We start from the raw sequence: 20,554 nt of genomic DNA, 5'->3' as shown, positions 1-20,554 counted from the left end.
CTTAGGCAGTACCTAACGTGCCCTGAACAAAACATCACTTCACTGTTCTTAGTTCATGTGGGCAGAGCGAAGGGTCCTCTCTCCTTGTGCTGTGGAAAGCCACGTTCGGTAAATTCCACGCTGCACCGATTCGAGTGCAAAGTGCTACATACACTGCAATTATCCCAGCCTCCACGAAAAGTCTGGAGTCGGTGAAAGATGGACCTGGCTTCAGAACAAAGTCCCTTAAACAGTTCAAGCAGCTGACAGCATAGACAAACTAAAGCATCAAAGGGGATAGACACATCCTATATTTTACCAGCCGTAAAAATAAATAGAGGTGTAGTCTGGTGACACCTGAAGTAAAATATTCTGTCTACCCCAATTACTAAGGCCTACACAAGAGAATATCTTTGATTGTTGATCGAAGAAAATCTTTGATTGTCTTCTCATACACATGAAGAAACACCGCATAATCCCTGCCCATCAAACAGCTTCCCTCACTCATTAAAAAGGGCTGATGTTGAGATCTTAAGGCAGACTCTCGGCTGACATGAGTTGCTATCACTCCTTGAGGTTAATGGCGTAAAACCAATTTACATTACCCAAAGATCTCAATCCTACTTTTCTTTTAATGTTCTTGGATGTTCTCTGACCAGCTTATACACATCATCTGAGTCCTCTCTCACCTGTAAGCAGTTACTATTTGCATAACTTTTCATCTCTTTAAGCTTTTTCTTAAAAACATTTGCCATTCTTAACACCTTCTTAAATGCCTTTTTTTCCCACTACTTCATCTCTTGATGCACGAATCTGTATAATAGGCCAGGTCATCCACATGCCATAGGCCATGAGCCATCCACAGCTTTCAGCATTAGAAATGAAGCTCGTCAGTAATCATTTGGTAATGCAACCTGTTTGGACTTGCTGTATATAGACCTCACTTACAGAGGTCATGGTATTATACTAAAGGATATATAGTTTAGACAATTGTAAAAAACGTTCTCACTCCTGTGCACCAAGATAGATTGAACTTTGCCACCAGAAATTTATTTCTGGTTCATATTCAGACTGTTAACTCTTCAGGGTAAGAAATTCTGTTTGTTTAGTGCCAAGAAATGTGAATCCAGTAACGACGAGAATTCTGTTTTACACCTTCTCAGTGTTACACTATTTAGCCTAAAAAAATTTTTTTTGAAGACTCTTGACCTACTCGCCACATTCTTAGTTAGTATACACACAATTCAGGATATATTTTTACATAATATTCTTTTCATCAGTGCCTGAAGATTCACTCTGCACTTCTAGGATGCTGGTAGCTCCTGAGGTGAACTGACCTGCTTTTCCCAACACATGGTTCCTCTTATCAGCTGCTGCTAGCTAAGCACCTCTTCATTAGCACTGTTGCAATACGAGAACTTACGCACAGACAGGCACATTTTATAGCAGGCATCAGCACAAACAAAGCAGCTAATCCTTTCTTCGCACATGCAACCTAAACTTCACTGCATCTCATCCTCATTTGAGATTAATGCCATATTACATTGGGCTTCCCCCATCGTGGGATTCACAGGACTAGGCTTTAATTACCTAAGGTAGCACAAGTTCGTTTCACTCATGAGGTCCTAAAAGCCTACAAGGCTATTTTTAAAATGCCATTCTAGTGTGGAATAAAATCTGCATTCAAACTCAAAGAATTAGGATTCTCCAGAGTTTTTGATAAAACTAAAGAATCAAGATTTGAGAGAACAAGGCAAAGTCACATGGGCTGATATGGCTGCTTCTTTTAATGGAATATTGGCAAACTGAAGCAGTGAACCAGCTGTTCTTGGGTTATTTTTGGTAGATATTATAAGCAAAAAAAAAATAAAATCAATGACACTTTTATCCTTGTTTGTATGGCTCTTTTCTATCAGAATGTGTTTCCAGACTCTTAGGCTTAATTAAAACTCTCTCATTGTTTCATGGGATAGTTTCTTCATGGATTGTATTACTTCTGTTACAACTGCATTCCAAGTTACATTAACTAATTGGCACAGATCTTTTCATCTTAGTCTATCTCACACAACATGTGAGCTAACTCTAAAGCCTCATGTGTCAACTATACCAAATCCACTCAGATAAGTGGCTTATAAAACACTGACACCTTTTATTTGTATCATAAGACTTGATAACAGCAGTTGTATTATCAGATACTACATAAAATAAGTGTTCAACAGACAACGTCAAAAATTGTCACTTTTAATTTTAAACTTGCAGTGTTTAAAAAAGGGGGGGGGGGGGAAGGGGTGAAAAAACTCATTTGGACCAAATCTGAATTTGACTGATTGCACAAATAAAAGATTATACAATAAAGAAAGAGAATACCAGAAGAGGAACAGAGGAAATTCAATCAACTGTTCAATAGCCAGGTAAATGTTTGCTTAAGGAAAGTTTTGCAATTGAAGGGCAGATATTTTATTCCCAATCAACTACTATTTCCTTCTTGCTGTTAGCTACACTGATGAGAAATTTTCTTACTCTTCAATAGCTGGTTAAAAAACTAATCAATACAAGATGGATAAACAGACATGTTTTCAGTTAAGTGAACATTAAGTGAGCTGTCCATTAATTCTTATGAAAAAGGCAACTTTGTCATGTGAAGAAAAGCATAGTTTTCTTAAGTCTAACTGTGATAGAAATGTTATAGGGAAAGCATGATTTTAAGACCTATTTAATCAAGTTAATTTGTATTGCAATATCGATTAATCTAGTTTTGGTTAAGGACCACTTACGGAATCAAAGTAAAACTAGAAAGGTCCTTTTTCAGTAAATGCCAGCCACCCCAAAATCAGAATGCCTGTTCTTCATGCAGTTATACAGGTGAAATGTGCACACACTTTGCAGTTTACATACTATTAACAAGTGAGAAAAATTAAATGTAGACATAAAAATCAAAATTAGAATCTGACAGTGTATAAAACAGCTGTTCATCTTTTTACAAAGAAATTCAAATATGATGAGGAAATGAAATTTTAAAAATATAATTTTAAATTTGTAGGCTAAGAAATTGCAATGCTAAGAAATGGGACAACTTGAATATCAAGCTGGAGAAGATTATTTTAATCATCTTATTGTAGGATTGCAATACAGAACAGCAAATAATAAAAGATGCTCTTCCAAGGATATGCATCATTCCTCCTCCTTAATTTGCAAAAGCATATGGCAAAATATTCTGTTTTTTAAGCCTCCACAAGTAAATGTGAACAGCACCAGCATCTAACAGCTGATGAAGGACACTTACAGCTTGCAGAAAGCGTGAACAAATTAAGTTCTCACTACCAGTTTCAGCTCCTTTTGCCAAGTCTCATGTGCACTGTAAAGGCTTCATTAAGAGTACACTCACCAAATAACAAATGAAGGCAAATGGCAAAAATTCTATATTTTAAGGTAGACTTAATAGACCTGCAGGGGAAAGGAGAGAAACTACACTTAAGAACTGTAACAAGGTCAATACATAGATAAATGAACACACAACGGAAGCAGCCATTTAAGCCTAAAACATGAAAATGCTAGCAGTGCATGACAACATGAAAAAACCCGTCAAACTTCATAAAACATATAGAAGAATAAGCAGTTTCACAAGGATTCTTCAATTTTGGAAGGAGCAGAAAGCTAAGTATTTCCAAAACACCAACATAAATGTAATTTTTAATCTATATATTTTTTTTCTTGGAAAGAGCAAGAATACTGTGACAGAATGAGCATTTTAGAAATCTGTACAGCTTGCTTCCAGTTTAAAAAGAAGGAATACTAGATACAGATCTAAAGCATTTTTCTGGTGTTAACTTATGTCCTTCTTACCCCAAAATACCAAATGCTACTTTGCTCCATAATCTTTTTGTCTTCTGTATTGTTCTTCTTACATTATTTCCCCCCTTTACCAGTTTGCTTTTTGTTACATGATGGCCTTTATTTTGTAACACTGTCCCTAGCATCAGTCAGATACAGACTAAATTTTTGCTAGCACTTTTCTCATATTTGCATGACATTAATCCCGCTGCCCAAGACTCAAAGTGTCCTTTGTGTTTGATTTCTTCAAGAGACTTGCAAGCAAATAATGGATAAAGAGATAATAAATTAACAACTAGCAGCTCCAACTTAAAAAGCAAAGTCAGAAATACATGTCAACACACAAATTTTAAGTAGAAGAGTATTTTATGTGTACTTTAAACTTCACTGAACATTAACTTACCAACTGAGTAACTGAGGCTAGATCCTAAATATCTGGCTTCGCTGGGCATTTAGAATAACTATGCACTGTTGCAAAGCTCTGGATTAATTACAGTAAACCTGACCAGATCATTGAAAGTATACCTTCAAGTAATGTCACATTGCATAGTAAGAAAACAAAAAAAAGATTTACTGAAAAGAAACAGTTTATGTCATAATGTGCACATTTGATAGCTCCTTGATTCAGACAAGGGAAAGAAAATTTTCTTCTCTCAGTTGCTGACTTACAATAACTAGAAAGTAAATACATTTATCAATTTGATGAATGAGCATATCCTGCAGCTATTCCATGTATATTAGATTACTTATTGTTCAAGCTAATGGGTCCATCATTCTGAAAATAATCTACTGTCTCAAACATTTCCCCTATGGTTAAGTTGGCTTGCACAAGCATGTAATAGGGAACAGTCACAGAAGTCTAATATGATCTTCCTATTTAAAAATACCATGGAAAAGCAGTGATTAGTCACCACACAGGCAGCATGAGTAAGAAAAGGTCCATGTTCTGTTTTGTAACTGAATTCTCTCTCTTCCCAATAACATGATTAGCGATTCACAGGCAATAACTAAATCTGTGTATACACACACATATTATATACATATACACACATTCATACACATATATAAAACCTAAAGACCCCAGGAGATGCGTCTTTGTCTCACACAAAATATTCTGAATGAATTAATCTCAGAACACTTCTAAATAAAGGAACAACAATTTAATAACAAAATACCTCCATTCTTAATTATTTCCCCACTTATGAAAAGATGGAATAGTACTTGCCAGTTAGTAACAGACACACTGAAGTCTAAACAATGAATACAGAGACAATTAATTATAATCAATAAAATAACTGTAGAAGAGACTATGGTGAAAATGGACAAAAAGAACATTAATATATTGAAAAAATATTCAAAAATACCCACCCAAGAATTTCAGAACTCAGTAGTGAAATAGATGAATTATTAACCTCTCATTTAGAACTCTCTTGATACCTGAAGTTTAAAGGTAGCAATCTCTAAAAATAAAAAAGACCCCAAGCAGATTCAAAGAACTCCAATCCTGTGAGCCTGCTGTTTGTACTAGACAACAACAAAAGCTAAAATTGGTAGACAAGAATGGGAAAATCTGCCTGGGACTAAACACCACTGCTTCTGCAAAGGGAAGTTCTTTGCTTACAAACCTCTCGCAAGTTCTCTGAGGGGGTCCAGCAAGCAGGAGGATAAGGGTGACTCGGCTGACAATCTCTAGATTTCCCCCAAAATTACACAGAATCACAGATTGTCTGGTCCAACCCTCTGCTCAAAGCAGGGTCAGCTAGAGCATGGTTGCCTGGGATCATGTCCAGTCGTGTTTTGAGTATCTCCAAGGAAGGAGACTCCACAACTTCTCTGGGCAACCTGTTCCAGTGTTCAACCACCCTCCCAGGGAAGAAGCGTTTTCTTATGTTCAAGTGGAATTTCCTGTGCTTCAGTCTGTGCCCATTGCCTCTTGTCCTATCACTGGGCACCACTGAAAAGAGTCCGATTCTCTTCTCTTTACATCCTGTCATCAGATATTTATGCACACTGATAAGATCCTCCCTCAGCCTTCTCTTCTCCATGCTGAACAGCCCCAGCTCTCTCAGATTCTCCTCATACATCAGATGCTCCAATCCCTTAAACATCTTTGTGGCGTTTTGCTGGACTCGCTGCAGTAAATCCATGTCTCTCCTGTAGAGTGGAGCCCAGCACTGGACCCAACACTTCAGGTGTGTCTCACCAATGCTGAGTAGATGAGATGGATTACCTCCTTTGACCTGCTGGCAACGATCTACCTAATGCAGCCCAGGTACCACTGGCCGCTTTTGCCACAAGGATGCATTGCTGGCTCATGGTCAACTTGTTGTCCATAAGGACCCCCAGGTCCTTCTCTGCAAAACCACTCTCCAGCTGGTCAGCCTGTAGCCTGTACTCGTGCATGGGGTTATTCCTCCCTAGGTGCAGGACTTGGCATTTCCCTTTGTTCAACTTCATGAGGTTCCTCTCCGCCCATTTCTCCAGCCTGCGAGGTCCCTCTGAATGGCAGCACAACCATCAGGTGTATCAGCCATTCTTCCCAATTTTGAGTCCTTTGTAAACTTTCTGAGGGTGCATTCGGTCCCATCATCCAGGTCATTAATGACAAACAGTATTGGCCCCAGTATCAACCCTTGGGGGACACCGCTAGTGACTGTCCTCCAGCTGGCCTTTGTGCCACTGATCACAACCCTCTGGGCCTGGCAGTTCAGACAGTTTTCAGTCCACCTCTCTGACCACTTACCTAGCCCACACTTTATCAGCTTATGAGAATTTTACTGGAGACAGTGTCAAAAGCCTTGCTAAAGTCAAGGTAGTCAAGTCATCCACTGCTCCTCCCACATCCACCCTGCCAGTCATATCATCCTAAAGGCTATCAGGTTGCTTAAGCACAATTTCCCCTTTGTAAATCCATGCTGACTACAAATTTTCCCCAAAATATCAGAGTACCTCAGCAAAGGCTTTTAAGAAAACTAAGCAGCTATAGTATAAAAGGGAAGGACCCAACATCAATTAATAGTTCTCAACCATTAATAGGGCCTTGTTGTTAAATGACCCCTTCTCAGAAGGGCAGGAGGTCACCAGTGAAGACATCTGGGGCCTTGCAGATTTTAATATTCATATATGATCTGAAGGGGGAGAACAACCAGGTGAGAAAGTTTATTAGTGATATAAAGTTATTCAGGGTAGTAAGAAAAAGGGCAGATTGAAGAACTGCACAGGATCTAAAAGAGTCAGTATAATGGCAGACATCCAGCATGATAAACATGGGGAGAAACAGTTTTAGCTTCACATATGGAACGATGGCCTCTCTGAGCTGACAAGCAGTATTTTGGGACTTTGATAGGCAACTCCAAAAAAACTCCCTGCTTGGCAATGGTCCAAAAAAACCAAAGTCAAATATTAGGAATCATTAGAAAAGTAAAAGAAAATAATTATGCCACCAGAGAAATCCATGGCTTGCCCGTACCTTGACTATGTATAGTTCTGGTTCCCTTATCTCTAAAAGGAAATAGTAGAGTTGAAAAAGGTTCAGAGGAAGAAAACAGGCATGATCCAAGTTATGGGACAACTTCTGTACAAGGCATGATTAAGTAGGGTGCGACTTTTCCAGCCTGGAAAAGGCACCATGTAGGGAAGGTGTGACTGATTCTACAGAATCACAAATGACATGGACAGATCAGACAGGAACTGACATCTCTTCCAAAACAGGAACTAGGAGCCCTTAAATGAAGTTGTTAAGAGGCAGCTCCAAAACAAAAGGACCAGAGTCTTCACGCAAAGAAAAACAGATCTACAGAATGCTTTGTAAAAATACATTTTTCACACGAAGTTTTTATACGATATTAAAAGGAGGCTGAACAAACACTTGAAAAAGAGGTTACTACATATACAAACCTAAAAAAGAAGCTTACATATAATTTTAATACGTTTTGTAGAATTGTTCTTCCAAATATTGCTTAATATCTTGCCCAAGTACAAAAAGTAGACAAACGGTCTGAGGTTTTGTAATACACGTATAATTTATCAAGACTTTGTAATTAACTATACAGTAATTATTTTTAAACAACATTCCACTTAAAGTGGTGTAAATGCATGAAATATCAAAGGGATTTGTGAATTACTTCTTAAAATGAAGTTCATTTGATATTTCTGTTATGAGGCCCTGAATATGATCATACTTGCAAGCCTAATATCACAAGTATTCAGAGTATTGAGGAAGATGAATAGTTACCTCCTCAAAAAAAACAGTTGTACACTCAGTAAGTTGTGTTGCACATGTAAGAGGAATTAAGCAACATCTGCTGACCTACTGCTCCGGCCCTGAGAACTCTTAATTCTATTTTCACTGCTAGTAAAGTATTTCATAATTCAATTGGTATGTTATTAAATACATTTTTATTTCTGTAGCCTTTATACTGTGGTAATGTTTCACAATACAGGCTGCTCCACTGTGTTATTCTGAACTCTGTACACATATAACAAAAAGACAGATCCTGCTTAAGACACACAATCTTCATAGTACTGACATAGCATGACACATCAAAGGAAGTGAACTGTAGCAGAAATACAGAAAACAACAATAACTTTTACTTCATTTCTTCCCTCTGCTTTCTGATATTCATACTTCAGAGAGGTTGAGGACAGAGTTCATGATAAAACAAGTTGTCCTGTAAATAGTAAAACAAATGAAATCCTGTTTCCTACAGATTTGTGCGTAAGAAACATATCTTATTGTCATAAGGTGTCCCTGATGTCTAATCAAAGCTGAGCTGAAGCATAGCATTTTCTTTAAAACAGATATTATTATGGTCTCTCTCTGCTATCTGATTGCTTATTTTCACAGAATAGGCAAAACCTTAATCCATGACTTCTATTCTTCTCTCAACTGTGGTAGAATTTGTCGAAGGGATTTAAAAACTGCTTCTGAACTCTTTATTAGCCTCCTCTGGCGTGTGCACGCACACACACACATATATACATATACCCATGCCCACAGGCAACACGATAAGTTTTCTTAAAACAAGCTAAGGTAACAGTTGGGATATGATTAGATCACAATTTAGCTCTGTAAACTAATGCAGAAGCAAACTTTTAGTATCTGTGTACTTGTCTTTTCTGCAAAATGGCCATGTAATCATCCAGGTAATGTTTAGCTGCAAAGGACCCTTTGTTACATTACACTGTTAAGATTAGTGTACTTCATTTCAATGCTAAGGAGACATTACATGTTTAAAATTCAAATGTTCTCCAAATGTTTCCAAAAAAAAAAAAAAAAAACAACAGATAAAGTCCCATCAAAAGCTTTCAGAAAAATACTGTGTATTCAAAAATACCTTAAGCCTGCAACATACTATTCCCTTTAAAATCAACATTAAATATATATTGATCATTGAAGTACAAGGATATAGAAATGTGTTTTATATGCCAATCTTATTACTAAAACCCCAAGTTGCTCTTACCTTGAACTAGATCTTGACTTGATGTCTTCCTTTGCTGTCCTTTCACTACTACTGTCTTCGTTGTTCTCCATTTTTTTCTCACATGGTTGCTTTCTCTTCTCCCACTTCTTTTGCTGATTTGAGATGATTTCTGCTTCTCCTTGTGATTCATTTTCTGCTCCTACCTGTGAACCTGAGGAATGTGCCAGGCACTTAGAGGAGATTGGCAATTTCTGCTCTTCCCTGCCAAAGTCTCTTTCTGCTAGCAAAGCAGGAGAAGTTTCAGGTTTTAATGTTTCCTGTGCAGGGACTGAACTGTCCAAGTTATCTACATGGTCCATTTCTTTAGACTTTACTAAAGTATACGAAGCATTTACAACACTTCCTGCAGAATGTTTAGTCTTTAAACCTTCAACACTGTCCTCCCTGCTGTCTTCACAGCTGCCACAACACACACAGGAATTAATTAGACAGTTTGTGGCAGCTATACTGAGCTTATGGGATTCATTCTCCTCCTCATTTGCTAATGGATTAGCAGATCCAGCAACACAACCAATAGCTGCTTCTGGAGTTGTTACTGGGGATTCTGAGCTAGAGGGAGATTTAGGATTAAATATCACAGTTGCAGATATTTTCATTCCACCTGTCCTGTGAGCTATCATTTCTGCCATTTCTGCATCATCAGCATATGCATCCCAACCATTGAGGTATAACTGTGAATCAGGACCTTCTAAACAGCTGCATGAATTTTGAACTGAGATGCCAGACCTCTGTTTGCTATCTTCAATATTGTTATTATTGCTTAAGTCACTTCCCACATCTTTCAGAAGCAAAGTTTCCTCTGTCTGATGACCATTCTCGTACAGGAGAGCGTCTCTATATTGCAGGTTCTGTTTTGAACTGTGGCAAGGGTTATTCACCCAAGCAAAAGTATCGTTTACTGAATCCAGCCCAGCAAGAGCTTCTCCTGCTCCATCTAGGTCATCCATAAAAAACACTCTGTCCTCTTCATCAGTTAAATTGTCAAGATGGTGTCTTGTTGGTGAGGCCTCTGTGCTAGAGCTGTTTCTTAGACTAGGTCTGTGAGCTGGAGACTGACAGATGCTTGGAGGGGAAAGCAGAGAAGACATTTCATCTCCTACTCTGTGTACCATCCGATTCAGCTGTTCCAGCTCCTGTTCATCATACTGCATAGAACAAGCGAGCTCAGCCTCCGTGTTTTCAGCTTTTGCTGAAAGCTCCTTTGCAGGCAAAGTTGCAGTTATGCCTGGTGTAATGACAGAGGGCACTTCAGGATCTGTTCTGACCGGAAAATCCACATCTTGAGAGATACAGAGATTACGTTCTAGTGTGTGCAGTTCATCCTCAGTTAATGTTTGAAGCAGATCCCTAAAAAGAAAGAAATATACGCATGAATTCGCATTTACAATCACAGAAGACACTGATGTTACAGATTTTCCAGAAGCTTTTACAGTTAGCAAAGAAATTCAGAAATTGAACTTGGGAGCAGAGTACTTTCAGCTGTATAACTCAAGGTGTATTTTGTAATCAAATTCAAAACACTTGTGATTGCTGATACCTGAATCTGAAATTACTTTTGCAAATACAGGCTACCAGATTATCTAAATCCTTGCAAGGAAGCCAAAAAATAACTCAAAACACATCCCAAAAATAAAATAGATCTTCTCCCTCCCTTCTCTTAGAGTGAGACAGTGTTACCCACATTAGACATTTCTGTCATGTAATTTTTTTATTCCACAAATTTGACCTTGATTAGCATACAAATTTGCTATCTTTGGCACTAAACCCTGAAAATTATTGCACAAAAGAGTGCAGCTGAAGTTTCACAGCACTACATTTTCAGATAAAATGAATTTATTAAAAATAATCAATATCACTTTTGCAGTGCTGAAGTCTTAAAAGTCTCAGACTGTAATAGATAACAAATTTTAAGATTTTGGAGACATCCTAATCTGTTCAGTGTCTTCATACAAACTACTGTAGGTCTTGGTGATTAGAATAAGGTTACAGCTGTTTTTCTTCTGCTTTCTGGTATTAATACCTAAATATTGAATAGGGGAAAAACAAATAAAGGAAAAATAAGTGGACAGTTTTCCATTTTTTCCTCTCAGTGATTCTTTGCACTTTGGTCCTTTAAAGAATGATGTTCACAAATAAATAAAATAGCTAAAATATTAAATAGTATATTTAATATATTAAAGGCACTTCATTACTTTTTTTTCTGATTGGTCTGAAAAAAAAAATACAGAAAGCATACCTTTTTCTGCTGCAAATAATACTAACCAATCTTGGGATACACTATTAATCTACTTTTAAGCTCAGCCAACTTCTTAAAAGAACTCAAAATTAAGATGAACTGCAAAAAGAGCAACTGCAAAATTAATACTAACATCAGAGTTGCTTCAATATCCACTCAAATGACAACATTACTTGTGTAAAAAGAAAAGAAAAAAACTCTTCCAGTTTTGTAAAAGTAACTGAGAAATTTGTAGTTGCAGTTATTTTATGAAAGCATAAATCATCCAAAGCTCTGCAATTTAAAAGACTCACTAAACATAAATGGAATGATTGCTGAAAATGTTTTCATCGAGTTAAGGCAGGTCTTTTAAAGAGAGAATTGTAGCAAAATCAAACTATTCCACCTTCTGGAGAATGACTGTGGCCTGTCTCAAGGGTCATTTCAGTTTATAGTCATTTTTTTCCCCATCAACATAACTAGGATTTCTGTTACTTCAAACATTGGGCTCCCCCATTTTACTGACTGCTTAGGAGGCATCACTTAATTTGTGCTTGTAACTGAATTAACGCCCCAGCTGACGCATGCAGATATCTCTTATTATGTAACGGAAGGATCATGCACTTAATAGAATGACCATGGTACTGTATCTTCATTCACATGAATACGCCTTCCCCAGCAATTCACAGCTTTGAACCAGCTCCTGAATAAGCACCTAAGTCTCTCTTTCCAAAATTGAGCTGTGATAGGTCCTAGCATGAGCAAGGAGGAAGGATGATCTAATATCAAAGAGTTTAAACTACTCACCCAAAATATGGGAGAATTGGATACAGCTCATTCTCTACCTGAAGGATTTTCCCATTTTCAAGGAACTATTTTTATATGCAGTTTCCACTTCAGAAGCATAGGGTAAATAAAATTCAGACCTAAAATGAAGTGCTGCTGCATCTGTGGATTTTGTTTTACTTATAAAACACTTGTGCGTAACAGTCTCAAATGACAATTTTTTAGGTGCTCATAGTCCAAAATAGCAATAGTCAGAACCCTTGATAAGGTTGGAGATATCATATGCCTCTAGAAAACATGGTTTAGCCAAAGCCAAAATGTTTTCTTTTATGCCTGCCTGATTCTTCACATCACGTAACAGCTTAGCTACCTAATAATCACTTGTCCGAGATGGGAGAGAGCCAAGTTCCAGGCCCTGTTTCAGTGAATATTTCTAAAGAATTTTGTCTTCTCATAGTTTTCATGATGAAATGAATCTGTAGTTGCATGTACAGGTAGTATTTTATCACAAGAATGTTCACTTTGACAGGTATATAAATTAAATGTCCATCAGACATTTATATCAGATGATATGCTTTGTATACTTATTAGGCAGATTAAAGCAGCTTGGCAGAAATTATGAAAATGTTTTAGTTTAAAAGGAACTGAGATAACACTATTACGTAACTATGCACTGATAGTATCTATAACATACCAATGCTAATTTACTGGTAACTCAATATATTTTATTTATACCTAAATCAAAATTAACACAAGCACCTTGCACAGATTTTAATTAAAATATTTAAACTCATCGCTTTCTGCTCCACCATACCAAAATCTAAAAAACCCTCTGAATTCTTTTGGTTATAAAGTAGCAGTTGAAAGTCTTATTCCTGGTCTAATTACCAGAGAGCCTCCCCATACAACAATCTTTATTGTTTTCAGAGTTTCCAACCATCATTAGGACACCAAAAATATAGCTGATTTGCCTCACCAACACATATTTTCCTAAGCCAGTTCTGATTTAAGTATGTGGATCTGTGTAAATACAGCACTTCTCTACTTCAGTAACATTTAATAGGAGAGATCTTTTAGAATATTCAGCTTAAAAACAGCCTGTAATACAACAAAATTATCATCTGTATATTTGGGTTTATTCCATCATTGAAAATATTTAGTTGACTAAAAAGTTACAGCTTACTAAACTCTGTGGAGAAATTTACTGGGATGTGATCCTAAGATGTTGTAAGAAAAAAGAACAACAGGCACATGACTAAAACATAGGATGTAAATATTTTAACAGAAGACTCCTTGAGTCTATTTTCATGCTTAGGTACTGGTGATGGAGACTGGAGAAATACTCCTGGAAAAAAATGCTCCCTTTTTGCTAGAGAGGAGTTCAAATATCTAATTCCATCCTCCCTCATAGCTTTCTGTGAACATTCACAATGAGCAGGAATTGCAATCTGAGGAGTTTAAAAAAAACAACAAAAAAGTCATTTTAAAAAAAGGAAAACCTAGATAGTTTAGGTATTTTTTAAATTAATTTCATTATACTACATAAATATATTATATTGTACACTTAGGATCTGCTGTGTATAATACTGTGCTGCAGACTTTTTTTTCCTTATTTCTTATTTGTACTTCATTGTTCTTTATTCTCATTTCATCTTTTTTGTTCAAGATTATTACCAAAGGGGTTTGTTTTCTTTGTTTGTTTGTTTTAAGTTCAGTTCTTTCAAATATTCAAATTCTTCCAACAGGTTCCTTGATGTTCCTTCAATCCCTAGGCTACCTTGGAGATGTAATTTCACATTACATTTTAACTTGCTTTAATTTTTCACAAAGCTCTGATAAATACTGTTACACTAAGGACACTGTGCGAACTTTGCCTAGACAACTGAAATTGCATTTATTAATGCTTATTTGAAAGAATAAATATGAAATAAATCTTAGAGTATATCAGAACTCCTTTTTTCAAAAAAGAGACTAAAAGATTCTTTTCATTTTTAAAGGCTGCATTGTAAAGTGCTGTTATTGAACAAACAAGCATTTTACTAATGTGTTTTCAACCCAACCATTAAGTTCTGAGTAACTGAAAATTAAATGGACTAAGCAATAAACTGACTTCACTGATTTTCATTTTCCGTATTACAAAATGTAAGGAGTAAGCAGAAAGTAAAGATTATGAGAAGTATATTAGGCTTTAAATATTTTTTGGCTTTATTAATCCAGTAGAATATAATGGTGACAATTTCTGCAATGGCCATATATTGGGAATGAATAAGATATTTTTAATGTAAACTTCACAGACTTTTTAAGCTTCAGTACCATTTCTTGTAAGTGTTTTTTTCAGGATTTTACTAACTTAAGTTTTGCCATTCAATTCGTGTGCTTCTGTTTTAATTAGTTTTTTTTTATAAAACCATAACCACTCAAAATAAAGGAGAAAAGTGGCATTAATTTGTGCATTTTAATCATGAGATTTCAAGATCAGTATCATTAACATACCTAAAAATAAAACTGTATCTCTTCCATACAGAAATACTGGAAAGATCTTCAAGGGGCACAAATGGATATGGTTTGGACATTCATAAAAGCTGACTTCAGAAATGACTCCTCTCTGAACCACTCCCTGATGGAGCCTAGTTTCTCCCACAGGAAATGCTTCACCTCTCTAAACCGGTTAAGGGAGACTAATCTATGGCTTAGTCCACAGATTACTCTCTTCCAGATAACCTCAGTCTATGTAAAAATTCTTCTTACATCAAACCATCATAATGACAGACAGGAATGGAGATAACCAGGTGAAAACTAGACATAAGGAAAAAAAAAAAACTTTTGCCAAATTATTTCTAGATATTTATAGGAACAAACTTGCATTTAGTACAAGAAATTTAAGTTCTAATAAAATGTTAGGGTCTGTGGATTTAAGCACCAAGAACAAAATACTTTAAAAGTGCACTGAATATAAAGATCCTTTAAAGATATAGTTTGATTTTTCCAAAGTAACAAATCAGTCCTTTAAAGACCTCAGCTGAGAAAAACTTATCTTAGTGTCCTTTATACTTAAGCCAAAAAACATCTTTAAAGGTTATCTAGACTGAAACACAATGAAAAGAGGTATATATAAAATGATCCACCCTTTAAAAACAGATTCATACTATGAAAAACTTACAATAATTTATATTAGATTAAGAATGATCTGAATATTGCATCATGACATACTGAGAAAATGTAATAAGCCTAATTAAACCGAAACATTGATGCTAATTAGAAACAGGGTCTCCCAAAAATAAACTGCAACTTTAATATTTCAGGCATCATCCACCCATAAGGAAAAACTGAAATGTAATAAAATGATATTCTGAGACAGGGGAATATCACAGAGAGACGAAAAGTTCAGTAAATTCCAGTGAAATGAAAAACAACAACTAGGTATATTAGGTAGATGAAAGGAAACATGTAACTTACGGTTCATGTAGTAACCACAAAAATGATTTTCTAGACATTTGTGTGTACTATTTAGATCTCTAGTTTTCTCTACAGAAAAGATGCAATTACAACAATCTTTTATTACTTGCCTTATTTTTCTTAGCAGGGTGTGAAAAGGTCTGAAGAGTTCAGACATATCTTCTGGCTTGTGGTCCAAGTTTAATGGTCCCTCGGAGTAGACTACAAGGCCGCTGGAGTTCAGAAACATGCACGAACACACACAAAAATCAAAATTTCATTACACCAAGCAACTACGGAAAGAGTAGTCAGAAAAGTAACTGTACATGAACATTAAAACCACACTCAAGTTACAGGTTACATAATTTTTGCATTGTTATCTTATGTTACTCTTATTCACCTGCAGTTCAAATACCATGCTATTTAAAGCAAGAGGAAAAAGGTCCCTTTTTCTTCCCCCTTCCCTCCCAAAGTATGGGAGAAAGAGCAATGGAAGCCTAAACGGAAGGACACACATTTATTTCATTGTTGCGGCTGACCAAGAAAAAAAAATAAAGCAAGAAACTGATTATCCAGTAAGTTGGGGCATTTGGGAAAGCTCACTGACTTGAGAGAGATTGCAAAGGGCTTATTCTTTCCAGTCTAAATCACTTTTAGCGTAAAACTATTTAAACCTCTGCCTACTGCAAAAACAACTTACATTTCTCAAAGGCAAATGGATCATTTGCGTTCTTGCACCCTAGCTTACATACACTTTGTTTTAGCTAGTGCATTTTCCCCTTCCTGCCCTTACCTTGGGTAACTGAGAGTTGACTGTATTTCAAGTGTAGGTTACTTTTACTACACTCAAATTAAATGTTGTTTCAGAGAGCTTTCTAGGCGGTCTGTATCTGCATCAGCCAGAATAACGGGGACACTCAGCTCACTAACAAGACTGCTGATGTACCTTGCAAATATTGTCGTTCACCAGCAAGCACCCTGCATAATCCCCTGAAGCTCTTTGACACACAGCAGCAACGCTGGTGTCACAAATAATATGAATCGCACTGAAGTATTAAAAAAAAAAAAAAAAAAAAGACCACTTACACTCTGTTTACCGTCTGGGCAATACTGCTCTTTTTCTTCTGTTTATAAACCCAGAGTCTGGCTCATGCCCTGGTACCAGGACAGTACTGTAGTCTCCCATCAGGCTGGAAGATGGCCGTCAGAAAGTTCAGAATTGTCAAGATAACAGAGGGTCCAAGAAATTTGACTACTAAAGGTGATCAACATTGGTCTTGGGATTAGGATTTGGGGGGTGGGGGCATGGGAAGGGCAAGAAATGGAGGGAGAGGGAAGTTGCTTCTTTTGCAAGTCACCTTTTTTTTTTGTGTGTGGATTAAGGCAAATTATCCTGTTACCAAGGATACATACACATACACACACACACATATATATATATTTATTTATTTATTTTTACTTTCTGAGCTTCAACAAGCAAGCTGCCATGAAGCAAAGTAGTTACTGCTGACTCACGTATTAATGTTCTGCCTAAACAAATGTTATTTCTTTGCCGGGTGGAAGCTAGAGGCTGCTTTCACTGAAAATTTAATTGACACAAAATCAACATTCCTTTGGCAATTTTCAAGTATAGTTTGCTTTCTCTACAACTTAGCTCTCTGAAGAAATTCAAAAACAGAAGAGGGCTAAAGCACTATAAAAACCTGACCTTGAAATGGCCTCTGTATATATGATCTTGTCCTGAATCAAAGCATGAATACAGTTGCACCATGGAGGGACTCAAAAATTGCAAAAAAATATGTCTTGATATTTCCTCTTGGGTTAAAAGTTCACTGACATCTGTTACTATACTATGCAACATAGATTGTATAATATGTACAGTAAAACGATGTCAGAAAAGTAACTTAAACTAAAGCTTTGCGATGTGAGGACTGAGGGAAGGCCAGCATTTGTCCTTGTCCCAGACATATCCCTCTCATAAAACACAGCACAGCAAGAACATGACAGCTTCTAGTTGCATCTGTCTTGCATAGAAAGGCATCTCATCTCTTTTCACAATCCAAATAAAAGGCTTGCATTTCTTCCAGACATCATCACATCTGGAGGATGTAATTTTTCCGTGAAACTTTACATGGCAGTGATTTACTTTCAAATCACTTGGTACTTGGGAGCAGTTAAACTGATTTCTCTTTTCTCTCTCTCTCTTTCCTTCTTTGTATCTTTGGGTTGACACAGAATGTTTCTCAGAGGGCCTTTGGCTTTCCAGTTAGTCATGATGTATTTTTCTTGATTGTGTCTACCAGAAGCTTCAAATTTTGTTCTTACATTCCTGTTGTCTTTTAATAATCAGATTATTATAACTGTTATTATTTTTACCATGACAGTTACAGACAATATCCTATTTAACAGGAACAAGGGGCCAGAGGGATTTCCTGAGGAGAAGCATTTAACACTCAGGATTTGAGGCTTCTTACTTCCTTCAATTATACTAGCTATATTAGCCAACTTTAAAACACCATTAATGGTAAAATATTAAAAATATGCTGGCTTTACCCCAGAGAAACTGCTGTCTTATGAAATCATGACTCATTAGAAAAAATGCTCCTCATTTGTTCAACACACAATACTGCAACGAACTGCATGAAGCAAAAAAAGCTGGCTTAACACTTAGTTGTCTGAGTGGTTGGTACAGGGCAAAGCAGTGACACAAATTTGTGCATACCTTACATATGTTAATACTTCCCTCAAAAAAAGATTTAAACCTAACTCACTGGTCACAATGCAATGTTTGTCGTGACAATTCTTTTGGATCCAGAGTCATTAAAAATCACAATTACTATTGAAAGTTTTTGTTTTTCAGGACTTGCATCCTTAGGCCATATTATTTTTGAGCGAGATAAGCATTCAAAAATATCTTCTTGATTACATGACATTCTATATACTGATGTTATTAATTCCTTTTTCAATTTCTTTCTGAAGGACGACTGATCAACCGTTCCAGGTTTCTGCGTTGTATATTTAGAGTTCTACCTTCTCTTGCTTTCTTTCTTTTTTCTCTTCATCTAAGTTAAAGCCTCTAAAGATTTAAAAAAAAAAAAAAACCCCACGTAATCCCTGCTTTTGTAAGAAGGTAGGAACAAACTCAGTTGAAAGAAAATATGCCAAAACTCTAAACTAACTCTAATTCTAACTAACTGTAACTCTAGTTTTCTAAATCTTCAGTAAATTTTTAAACGAGAGGGGGGTGGAGTAGAGATTAGTTAGGAAAAAAAAAATACTTACCACACAATGGCTAACCTTGGAATGGTAAACATTAAAGCTGGTTCATAGTCATCAATCATATCTTGAGTGAGGTATCCAAGCCTTAAGGCTCTAAGCAGAAGAATAAAATGACTTAGAAAGAGATAATTTGGCTCTCAAATAATATAATTCAACAGGAAATTATGAAAAAGGGGTTGTTATATAAGCAAACCAAATTGATAGTATTTAATTCATGAAATGTTCTTGTATAATCCAAAATAATATATATATACATACTGTTGGAATCTTCATTATAAAAAAAATTAATATTAGAAAAAAAATCTTTAAACACTGAAACTTTTATAGCCATCCAAAACCAAAATCATTTTTATGTCACTTTCCCACCTTATCGACTATTTCCTGACAAGTTTCAACTTATTACTGAAAACCACTGATGCTTAAAGCTTTGCAGCTAATAGTCAAAGAAGCCTTTTAAAAAAATAGGGAAAAGTATTTAAGTTTCATTTTTAATCAGAACCCCTAAACAAACAAACCAAACTAAAAATGGTTATAGAGAATGACTATTACTGAAGTCTCTGAATCTACGATTTGGGCAAGTCATCACCATCCTCTTTAAGAAATTTTCAAATACCTGAAGTTCCTTCTCCTACTAGATTAAAACCCAGTTCTTTTAGGTTTTCCACTTGGTCATGTTTTCTAAGCTTCTTCAAAATTCTTATCTTTTGATTTGTCCACATGATTTTGTACGATGACACCCAAACTGCACACTGCTCCAGCTGAGATCTTACTGGCCCTGAGGAAAATGGAATTAACAACCTGGTCTTATTCCTTGTCACTGCTTGTCTGGTCTTGGTCAATATTACTGTCGACGGACAGCAAAATGATGGCTACTTCCTTCGTGCTAGCAGTAAATTGACTCAGTCAGTATGTGGCCCACTATGACCCCCATGTTATTTTCTACAGTTTGCTGCCTACCAGGTTATCCAAAGGTTCAAATGCAAAAATCACGATTTTCATCTCAATGGGCAAGTATGTGGCATGTATTTTTATTAGCTGTCTTACTGATTGAAGGTAATTCCTCCTACCTGTTGGGATCATTTTGAATTTTAATGCTGTCTTTTAAAATGCCTGAAACATTTCTGATCTTGGTGTCATCTACAAACTGTAAAAGTGTTCTGTACTGCTTCATTCTTTAACGAAAGTCTCAGCAACATCAGGGTCCCACTTAACAAGTTTTCCTAACATGACAGAAAAAACAACACTTATTCCAAGTGTGTTTTACAGCCAAATGATGTCTAATAATTTCATCCAGACTACACTTTACTAGTTCCCTTTTGAGAACATTGCTGCACTACTCAAAACCTCACTAAAGCTGTGATGCATTTCATGCGCTGTTCCTCTCTCCTACCCATCTGCTAGGTTAGTTCCTCTGTCAAAGTAGGAAATAAGTTGCTCAACATGGTATTTTCCAAACAAAATCACATGTTTTTCTTATCACCTGTACTCTTAAAAATGCTTATAAATTGCTGGATTTTTAAAAATCATCTCTTCACACGCATAAAGG

General features: G+C 36.3%; 1 protein-coding gene across 1 annotated transcript in view; it reads right to left on the bottom strand.

Moving 5' to 3' along the window:
* Positions 1-20,554, bottom strand: part of ZFYVE28 (zinc finger FYVE-type containing 28) — a 164,129-nt gene that overhangs the window by 33,983 nt on the left and 109,592 nt on the right. Inside the window, exons 6-8 of the mRNA XM_067298298.1 lie at positions 19,012-19,101; positions 15,861-15,962; positions 9,273-10,640 (exon numbers count right to left, since the gene is read on the bottom strand). Of these exons, the coding sequence (XP_067154399.1) occupies positions 9,273-10,640; positions 15,861-15,962; positions 19,012-19,101 (1,560 nt within the window). The remainder of the gene's footprint in view (positions 1-9,272; positions 10,641-15,860; positions 15,963-19,011; positions 19,102-20,554) is intronic.

Source organism: Apteryx mantelli, chromosome 5 (genome assembly GCF_036417845.1).
Source record: "Apteryx mantelli isolate bAptMan1 chromosome 5, bAptMan1.hap1, whole genome shotgun sequence".
NCBI lineage: Eukaryota > Metazoa > Chordata > Aves > Apterygiformes > Apterygidae > Apteryx > Apteryx mantelli.
The sequence above is the reverse complement of the archived record's forward strand: the minus strand, read 5'-3'. Positions and strand labels throughout refer to the sequence as shown.